The sequence below is a fragment of the Poecile atricapillus genome, chromosome Z, assembly GCF_030490865.1.
Source record: "Poecile atricapillus isolate bPoeAtr1 chromosome Z, bPoeAtr1.hap1, whole genome shotgun sequence".
NCBI lineage: Eukaryota > Metazoa > Chordata > Aves > Passeriformes > Paridae > Poecile > Poecile atricapillus.
In genome coordinates this window covers 113,804,289-113,814,942 of record NC_081289.1, presented here as the reverse complement: position 1 = coordinate 113,814,942, position 10,654 = coordinate 113,804,289, and the positions used below count along the sequence as shown (strand labels likewise).

General features: G+C 39.0%; 1 protein-coding gene across 5 annotated transcripts in view; it reads right to left on the bottom strand.

Annotated features, from left to right (window-relative positions):
* Positions 1-347: 347 nt before the first annotated feature.
* The window catches only part of PSIP1 (PC4 and SRSF1 interacting protein 1), a 36,190-nt gene continuing 25,883 nt past the window's right edge, over positions 348-10,654 (bottom strand). For all 5 annotated transcript variants that reach the window (XM_058827175.1, XM_058827174.1, XM_058827171.1 and 2 more), the window contains exons 14-17: positions 7,053-7,154; positions 6,153-6,372; positions 3,212-3,323; positions 348-1,118 (exon numbers count right to left, since the gene is read on the bottom strand). In XM_058827175.1, coding sequence (XP_058683158.1) covers positions 1,055-1,118; positions 3,212-3,323; positions 6,153-6,372; positions 7,053-7,154 — 498 coding nt within the window. In that variant the 3' untranslated portion in view covers positions 348-1,054. The remainder of the gene's footprint in view (positions 1,119-3,211; positions 3,324-6,152; positions 6,373-7,052; positions 7,155-10,654) is intronic.

Genomic DNA, 10,654 nt, shown 5'->3' with positions numbered 1-10,654 from the left:
CAGGATTGGGACTTTGATGAGCTTTGTGGGTCCCCTTCAACTCAGCATTGTTTGATGTGTATTCTTAGAGTCTTAAAATCCTAATTTCTAACCTGGCTGTCCTCTTTCAAATACCACACAGAAGTTGTTCTAGTACTGTGAGTGAGTGTGTTTCAAGAAACACTCTTCAGAGAGGTTTGTGCCTATTCCCTTTCATGCCTCCAGGAATTAAAGCACTGTACCAGGCTTCTGTTAAAATTCTAGTTAGAGGTCCCCAAGTTTATGCCAAAGCAGTAAAATCAAAATAGTACTAAAACCAGACTCAGGTTTTTCCTATGAATGGTTTTGTCCATACAAAGATGACTTAGTCAGTTCAAAATTCTTTAATTCCATATATCATTCAAGACAGTGTTTTCCAACCATTCTGCATCAACAGGTTCTGTGAGAACACCACACTTCGTTTCAGTATACTTACTATACCAAAAGCAAACCATAAAAGTCACATTGCAGTAAATTGGCACAACGCATTTTGCAAGAACAGAACTAAACTTATTTAAAAAAAAAAAAAAGTGACATATATTCATACATTAGCATTATAACAGCTAGAAAAATGCTGCTTTCAACTCCTACAAAACACAGTGAAAAGACATCCCCAACAAGAGTTGAAAAGCTGCACAGAGGTCAGTATCATAGGAAGAGAGGAAGTTTTATACAAATGAAGCAACTGGTGTTATAAGTATTTACACTTTTTCCTGCTATTAACTAGACAAACATACAGTAGTAAGTTAAAAATAGACTACAACTCTAAGTCCTGTAACATGAAAGCATTTTCTAACTGGGAATTTCGTCTTCTGAAATGTGTTACCTGTTAATACTGGATATAACTATTGGCAAAAGTGTTTAAATACTTTTAAACCAAGATTAAAGGGGCTTTTATTCCACAAAATTTAACTTCAAAATACTATGCTTATAAAATTATTTAGAATTTCAGCAGTCTATAGATTTCAAATGCAAAACTTAACAATCCTCTTTAATTTGTAATTTAAAAAACCCAAACAACAAGACTCTAGTGATGTCATTTGTTTTCAAAGGCAGAATCATCTGCTGGCTTTTCAAGCTCTCTGTCTTCACCACACATCCTAGGAAACAAAATAAAGCAATGTTATTGACCACATAGAAAAGCAGCAAGCAAGACTTATTCCAGGTGATTGTACAGTCTGGAGCAAGTGATGCTGATGAACACTCAGCAGTACATGAAGTCTGGGAAACTGAGGCTATTAGTGATGCCAGCTGTTAGGTTACCCCAATGCCCTCAAATCTGAAGCTAAGCTGGCAGTGAGGGACATCACTATTGATGTATGTGATGGGCTGTGATGGGCAGTCATTCAGAGCTCCAACAACAGTCTGTATCTTTACTCTATGTCAGTTTAGGTGGAAAAGTGCTCTAACTTCACCTGCCTTACCTCCTGCCACTGAAACTCACTGTATCCCAAACACTGAGGTAACCTCATGAAGCACTATGTATTTTTATCAAAAACACCATGAAAAATGTTTCCATGTGCCTATCAGATCAGAAAATTTAAGTTACAGAACTTTTTCCAAAATTCCCAAATTACCTTCAGAAAGGTACAGACATGTCCTCCTCTAGTAGAGGGAGAAATGTTCAGAACTGTATATAGTCCTGTGATTCAGGGGGCTTACCAGCTCTTTGCTTAAAGTGAGCCACAGAGGTGTTTTGGACACTATTTCTTTTGTTTACTTGTTTCTCACTTCTAAGAAACCAAATATTCCAGATAAAAATGTTCAAAAAATACTGAATGAAAGGAAGTTTGTATGCCAGAGAGTCTAGAGCTTGAATTCAGACATGTGGATGGCATTTCTCAACATGCACTCTATTTGCAAGGGGTTTATTTAAAAATGTGGTTTGTTGCTGTTTGCTAACAGTAAGTTCACAGACCCTGCATTCAAGAAGTCATACAGTATTTTTCTGTAAAGTGGGTTTCTTTCTTATCAAAGTCAAAGATCATTGGAGTATAGAGGTCCAAGCCACAGGAAACACCACACACACTTGATAGAAATGTTTATTTAATTTATTTAAGCAGAGGGCTAGAATATAACCTGTATGAGAACCTACACTTGTAACTCTGCTACATTCCTGTAGCATGCTGCTTGTTCAGACCAAATGACTATTCAGCCTAACTGGCTGAAAACTCCCAAATCCACTTCAGTACTTCTGAGGCTGCTTCACAGTAAATACCAGATAAATTTTAATCTTAAGGGTTGTTTTGTTTTTTTTTGCTGTTGTTGTTTTTGTTTTGTTGTGTTTAAGTTTACCTTACTGTAAATATTAGTCAATACTCCAGTCTTTTGTGTAATTTTAACTTGGCAGAGAGCAAAAGAATGCCAGGCAGCTGCAGTTTCTCCTGATGTTAATGAAGATAGTGATGAAAGGAGCTTGCTCGAATACATACTGCTGAACAAAAAATATCTCTGCAAGGTGCAGAGTGCCTGGAGAAAACAAAGTGTACTTCAACAATTCAACTCTAGGATAATTCTGGGCCTTTTCTACATTTGTTACTAAATTCTATTAAGTGTTTCTTTTTCTATAAGAGATTCATTGCTTTTTGTTTCTGTTTACAAAACATATTTTTCACTGAAACCAGAAAAATTCAAGCATTCTTATGGCTTTTTGTTTAAAATGGTAAGTGCATCCACCTCTGTAGAGCTTTGAGACTTCTGGAATTTCACAGGTTTCAGTCCTAGCCTGCAGTTTACCTGCATTTGAGAGTTATAGTCAAACTGTAGAAAATTATTTAAAGTGGCTTGTCTACTAATGAAAATACATGAATTCACAAAAAAAAAATAATAAATCTCATTAGTTTCTGTAAGACTTGGCTCAGCCTTCCTTTGCTTCCAACTTAATACCCTACGACAAGGGGAAAAAGCTTTTACTTTGCCCTGGTCCACCACATGCTGATTCTCTCCAATAGCACAACATCCTGTAATTGTTTCTCAACTCTCCACCGTATCAGCAAGTGAAATAACATTTAAAATATTCATTCACAACTTAAACTGAAGATCTGCACACTGTTACTCTCTAAAGATGAGAGCAAACTCTGTGAGGAAAATAGTACCTCAACGTGATTAAGTAACTTCAGTCTTCTGCTGTTCCATTTTACATGATTAAGCTAGAGCAGAACAGATCCTCAGCTCAATAAGGTTATTAACTCACTTTTTCTTACTGCCAACTTCATGCCTATCCTTCTTTTCTTCGGCATTTTCTCCATTGTGTTGTGACTGGTTGGTGTCCTGGGCTTCTGACCCTCCATTCAGAATCTTTGAACCTTTAAAATGAAAAAGCAGAAAAGTGGTACTTGCAGTAAATGAAACTGTATTATAACAGCCCCAAATAATTTCTTTACTATAATCAAATAAAACATTATAAGTATTTTCCCCTCACCTTGATACCCAGGCAGCTGAAACAATAAAGAAGACACTAACTGATACGGCTTCAGCTTCTGAACATTTCATGCAATGTCCTCATCCCATGGTTTTAGCAATGGGAATTGTACAGTTATTTTTCATGCAAGTTCAAGTTCTTCCCATGCTTGCTAGGCTACAGATCATAGGCCATAATGCTTGTTTGTATTCTGAGCAGTGAGAGAATATACTTCAGCAATAAATTCTTTTTACCATTCTAACCAGGTCAGGTAATTTTTGTGATTCTTGTTACTTTAATTGTAGAAATTAATAATGCCATCATATTTCATTTACTCTTGACTCCAACAAATTATGTATAATCAAAATACAAGTTATATAAATACAAGTGTGTAACGATAGCATGGATTTTTCAAACAGGAAATCAGCACTGGTCGAAGGTGTATTTAGTGAAGTCAGTGCAGAAATATTTAACATCTTTTAGAATTTCTATGATGACTACTGTGACTGACTTGCTGTGGTATTATGAGCAAGTGATTTTTGTGTGAATTGTTGAGGAATGTCACTCTCTGAACCAATGGTCCATTTTACTTGAAGTTGCAGATTTATAAAAGAACTCCTCTTATTAAACTACTGAGTTACAGTAAGACAAAAAAAAATATTATTCATCTGAATTTTTACAGTTTATCTGTATATACTTTATCAAAATTGGTTCTGAACTTAAAGGCCTCAGGAGGTATTTGATAAAACAGTAAATGCTATATTCCCTTGTTACAGAGCAGATAATCTGTACATTAGATAGCGGATAATCTGCTGTACATTAAATACCATTAATTGCAGCATCATTCTGTATCATCATTGTGAAGACAGGGTTCAGCAGTTCAGTTTTTAAAAGGGCAAAAGAATGCAGGTAAAGATTAGATTTTTTTTACAGCAATTAAAAGAAAAAATTACTTCCATAAAATATCCCTCTACTCTGATAGAACTTTTTCCCATTTTCCATGTGACTGGGCAACAACATGATATTTCACTGTGTTCTGCTGAAGTTGTGTTAACCTTATCTGGAGTGGCTTCACTAGCCAGACTATGCCCAAGAAATCTCCCAGTGTAGCTCCTTTGTTGAAGTATTAGTTGGGCTGATCACTCATTTGGAGAAAGATCTGTATGGAACCTCTGCTGCATCATACATTCTCTCACCAGAAAATGGCTGGATTTTAAAATCATCCCTGCTTTCTCAGCAATTGCAAGTATAGTGACATTCCTACTATAGTTGTGTTAAATCCTTGGCACCTCAGTTACAGTAATTTGTTTAGTCTTGATCCGGGTAGTGTAACTTCTAAATAGTTTTCTGAAAAAAAACAGTTCTACTCCCAGAATTCAATTTCAAAGTAAATGTAGTTTCTGTGAGGTGCTTGTGGAGATCAAGGATGTAAAAATTTGAATAGATGGGTAGAACTCCTACATTGCAACATAGCTTTCCAGTGTGTCTGTCCCATTTTGTTCCTCTATTTAAAAATGTATCTATTTTAGTACTTATTTAAAGTTATTACTGAACACACTTTCTATGGAAAGCTTTTGATATTCTGCTATACAAGTGTTCATGATTGATGTGGAACTGTACTGTTAAAAGCATAAATACATTCATCTGCTATAAATAATTATTTCTTTACTGTTACACTGAACTACTAAAGTTGCATCAGGGAAGTAACACAGAAGTGGTTGAAAGTTGCTACACATGGTAGAGCATGCATGATATAGAAAGAAGCTAATGAAGGAAACTAAGTAGTTTCAAGTTCTCCCTCAGTGGCAGAAGCTTAGGTACCAAAACCTACTGGAGGAATAGAAGATTGTGCTGGTTTCAGCTGGGGTAGAGTTAATTTTCTTCATGGTGGTGAATATGGGGCTGTGTTCTAGATTTGTGCTAATGCAAAGCTGACAATACAGAGATGTTTTTGTAACTTCTGAGTAGGGTTTACACAAAGCCAAGGCCTTTTCATGTTCCCACACGGGAAGAAGTTGAGGAGTTGCATGGGAGGTGACATAGCTGAGACAGGTGACCCAAACTGACCAAAGGGACATTACAGACCATATGGCATCACAGTGAATATGTGAAGTAGGGGAGAAGGATAGGAATATATTTGAGTGTGGTTGAGAATGTATTAGTAATATATTAGTAATAGTGTTTGTTTTTCATTACATTTGATTTGGGCTCTGCTCTCCTGGGGACGGCTGAACACCTGCCTGCCATGGGAAGCACTGAATTAACTCCTTGGTTTGCTTTTAAGTGGGCAGCTTTTGCTTTCCCCATTAACTGTCTTTATTTCAACCCATAAGTTTTCTTCCTTTTACAATTCTGATTCTCTCCCTGATCCTACTGGTGGAGGAGTGAGTGAGTGGCTGTGAAGGACTTTGCTGCTGGCTTGGGTTAAAGTGCAACAATGGTAGTATCTCGTTCTACCTCACATTTAATGTTTTGGTGTTTTTTAAAATTCTGTAACATTGTAGGACTTATTTTTTGCAAAAGCCTTTAGCCAACTGAGATAAAACAGCCATGGTAAATGTTACATTGAATTTGAGAGTTATTTGCAGCAGTACTGTCCTTGAGAACTTCAGATATGAAAAGGCTTTCACAGACTGGTGGAATTCCTACATCAAAGATATTTTGAAGCTGGCTCAAAAATTAATGGAGACTAAGTCTTTTATGTGAAAAAGAAAATAAAGCCACAGTGACTTACCTGTTTGGTCTTTTTCCTTTTCAGTTTTTTTGTTTGCTCCTTTCTTCCCCTGTTCTTTGGTTTTATTAGCTTCTTCATGCTGCTTTTGCTCAGCAAGTGATTTATTTAGTACTTGGGAAAGAACAGAATCTCCTTCCCCAACCAGAAACATGGTCTTGAACTTGTTATATAGCATTGTAGATTTCTCCATGATAACTTGGCTAATTTTAAATTTCCGTATCTGAAATCAAAGCAATAACACAGGCTCCACTTAGGTCCTTAAATATCTGTGTAATTTCATCACCCACTAGCTTAAATTCTTCATTTAACCTACAATGAGATCATGGACTTTTGCACTTGAAGTGTCACAGAACCACAGAACTGCTAGGGTGGCAGGGACTTCAAAAGATCTCCCAGTCCTACTCTTCATGGGAAAGGGAGCCTGGATCACATTATCAAGCACCCTTGATCCCAACACATATTGAAAACCTCTAGTTATGGAACTCCACCACATCCCTGAGGAGACTGTTACAGTAAAACAACTGTTCTTACTGTAAAAAAAAAAAATAATCTTTTAGTATTAAAATAAAACCTTTCCCAGTGCAACTTGTACCCATTGCCCCTCATATGTCTTCTGGCAAAGACAAAAGCCTCAACCCTCTCTTTGCAGCAACTCTTTTAACTGCTGGAATAATGTGATGACTGTTCCAGGAAGAAAGGAAATAAACCCTTTAGTCTTTGGTTATAGGGCAGGTTCTCCAACCCTTTGATCTCCTTGATGGCCCTCCTCTGGGCCCTTTCCAGTCTGTCTGCATCATTATTGATCTGTAGGGATCCAGACTCGACTGAGTACTCCAATAGTAAATAAAGCTGGTAGCAATTTAAGAACACATGCACTTGAACTAACATTAAAAATCTTACCTTCTTGAGAGTTAAGATCATCTCTGTATGTTTCTGAGCTTGTTGCATTGTGACTTGAAGGGATGCAAGCTCATCAAGAGCCTCAATACACCTGTTCACATCCTGTATAGAAACAAGAAATTAGTCTGAAAACTTACATAGTAATCTTTAATTAGTCATACTAATCTAACTTCTGTGCTCAGTGACACCTTCCTATAATATCCTTAATTTGACTATGTACTTAATTTTAGAACAATTTATATAGTCAAACTTGCCAACAAAAATTTAACACCCAGTTGTCCCGCAGCTACTCCCATAAAAAGATTATATTTGACTAAGTTGTAATATTTAACAAGAATTTTATGCTTTCAACATACATAAAGCAAGCTTTATTCTGCTTTCATGATTCTAGTACTTCTATGCTCAAAGCTGTTCACCACAGTCAGGCTTTACCATGCATAGTTTTTCACAAGTGATTAACCATTGAGAAGGCAAGAAAGCACCTTAAGTGCACTGTAGTTAATACAGAGAACTGTCCTTATACACTCCCTATGCCCCAGTATGCTTTGCCTTCTTTTTAAGTTTTCACAGATGTACCATCATTCAGCCACACCTTTAGTGGTTCCTCCACTGTTATCAGGCTGGAGCTCATTAAGTCCAGCACAAGGCAGCCTCCCCTCTCCCACCACTACCAGAACCTTGCCTCCAACACCCAGAACAACTCTGTTTCCCTAGCTGGAACGGCTTGCTGTTCCTCATGCTGTCATAATTCTCCACTCATGCTTATTTTCTTATCTTTGTATTTTCTCCAGACTGAATGCTCCCAGCTCTCTTGGCCTCCTTTTCCAACACATGCTCCAAGCCTTTAATCCATCTTTGTGAACCTTTACCGGGCACCCTACAGTAGGTCCATACCTCTGTTGTTCTAGGCAGACCAAAATACAGTTCAGTGTCTCAGTGCCAAGTAGAGGGCAACCACCACATTCCTTCCATGTTCTGGCAACTCTCTCTCTAATGCAGCCCAGAAAGCTGTTGGCCACTTTAGCCTCAGAAGTGTATTGGTGGCTCATGCTAAGCTCAGTGTCCACCAATACCCCCCAGGGCATTTTCTGAAAAGCTGCTATTCAGCCACTTAGTCCCCATCCCATGCTGGAGGCACAGGGTTATTGCTCCACAGGTGCAGTACTGGAACTGAAGTTGGTGAAGTTCCTGTTGGCCTATTTCTTCAGCCTGTTCAAGTCTCTCTGGATGTCAACACTCCCATCAAACCTTTGATGATTTCAGTCTTGCATCATTTTCAAACTTGCTACAGGTGTAGTCTCATACCAGTCTTCAATGACATGTTATAATAGTATTGACTACTAGTAGTGACTGGCCTTTAGCTGGACTCTGCCACTGATCAGTGTTTTGTGGCCTGCTGTTCAGCCAGATTTCAGTCTACCTTTCTATCCGCCTCTTTAGTTCAGACTTCATGAATTTGTCTTGGAAGCTGTCCTGAGAGACAGTGTCAAGTGCCTTTTTAATCTTAATAGAAACAATATACACTCTTTCATCCACCAAGCTAATCATCTCACAAAAAGACATCATATTTATCAAGCATAATTTCATCTTCATTAACCCATGCTGACAACTCTCATAGCTCTTACTGTACTTCATATCACTGGAAACAATTTTCACAAGGATTTGTCCCATCATATTTCAAGGGATCAGTGTGAGACTGAATGGCGTATAGTAGTAATCTAGATCCTCCTTCTGCAAGGTAAGTGTGACACTTGCTTTCTTCCAGTCCTCAGGAACCAGCCCCTCATCACCATGACTTTTCGAAAACAAAATTGAGTGGATGGACAATGACACCATCCACCTCCTCCAGTACTTTCCTGCTTATTCTGTATTGGGTCTCTGTCTAACTGTTCTCTGATTTGATCTTTGTCCTCTGAGCAACAACATTTTCTTGTTTGAATCTTCCCATGGTCTCAGGGGCCTAGGATTCCTGAACAGAATTGTAAAGGCAAACTGAGATCAAGACGACACTGGTTACCTTACCCATCTCCTTTTTCACTAGAGTGCCTATCTGCCTATCCTATACAGCAGCAGGCCCACATTTTCCTTGACTTTAAGAGAAATAAACATTAACAAGGAGGTAATCCCTAAAAGTGAGGCAGATCTCCTTGTCCTCTCCTCCCTCCAGCATGGTCTCTCAAGAGATTGCTTCCAAGCAGATCCCTGTAGAGGTCAAAGTCTGCTCTCCTAAGTCCAGGGCTGTGATCCTTTTCATCCTGCTCCCTTCTCCCTGAACTTCATTATCACAGTCACTGCAGCCAAGGTTGCCCCTGACGTTCATATGCCTGACCAGATCTTTGCTGTCTGGAGGATCAGGTGTAACAGAGTGTCTTGCCTTATCAGCTCCTTCATCACCTGTGTTAGGCAATTACCGAACTCCAGAAGCTTCCTGCATTGCTGTGTTATCCACGTCCCTTCAGCAAATACTAGGATGTTTTAAGCTTCCAATTAGAATCAAAGTTGTCTACCCACTGTCTTTAAGACGACTTAATTCTCTACTTCTCCTTGACCAGGTGATCTGTAGTAGACATTCTCAGAATGTCACTCATTTTGGTTTGCCCATTAATCCTGATCCATAAGCTTCCAGCTGGCTTATCAGCTGTCCCAGTTTCCAGCTCCAGACATTTCAACTGGTTTCTCACAAAGTTATCCTTCATCTTGTCTTCCCAGCACCCATCTTTCCTAAAGAGCCTGTAAAAATATAAGGCAAAGCTCACCTCACTTCTACCCAGATCTCTGATACCAATGAAACCACAGCCCTGCTACTGCAGAGAGATGGATGTCCTGTTCCCCATGGTTGCCCCTCACACTACATGTATTAGTGTACAGCCATCCCTAAGAGAAACACAGTTGTGCTGATGGTCCATAAAGGTTATGAGAGTTTTCCTTATTATGCTGGTCTGCCAGCAGTTCTTCATTCAGTGTGCTGATGCTTGTGGTCATGCAACTTCAGACCTGTTCTGCAAAGAAATTCTTTTGATTACAAGGTCACTTTATATCACCCTGCTGACATCTGTTTACGTCTGATTGCTACCCTGCTCCACCATTTGCCCCTCTGCTACCATTCCTAGTTTGATGCTCTTCAACCAGGCTGGTCAGCCCCTTGGCAACACTACTTTTAGGTGGATCCTGCCACCTCCTAGCACACTGATCCACTCCTTTGCGAGACTTTTCCTCAATAAAGGGATCACCTCCTGGGTGGTCCCCATGTCTTTACAATTACCCTCAGAGTCACACGGTCATGCTTGATACTGTTCAAGTGTCCCCTAACTGTATCACTGGTGTCCAACCTGAAAACCTGCAGCACCAAACAAATGGTCGCAAGACCAGAAAGCCTCAAGCATCTATCAGTAACATTCCAAATCCAAACCCCTGACAAGCAGCAGATTTCCCTTGACAGTGAGTGGAGTCAGTGAACTGGAACCCTAATCACTTGCATCCTGCTACTGCATCCAGTGTCCTGGTGTTTCTATGTGGCTCAGCAAGCTGATCTGGCACCAGATGTTCTATTTGACGTAATTCTATCTGAATGTTTCTGGAAAATAATTTATTATGTAGCATTT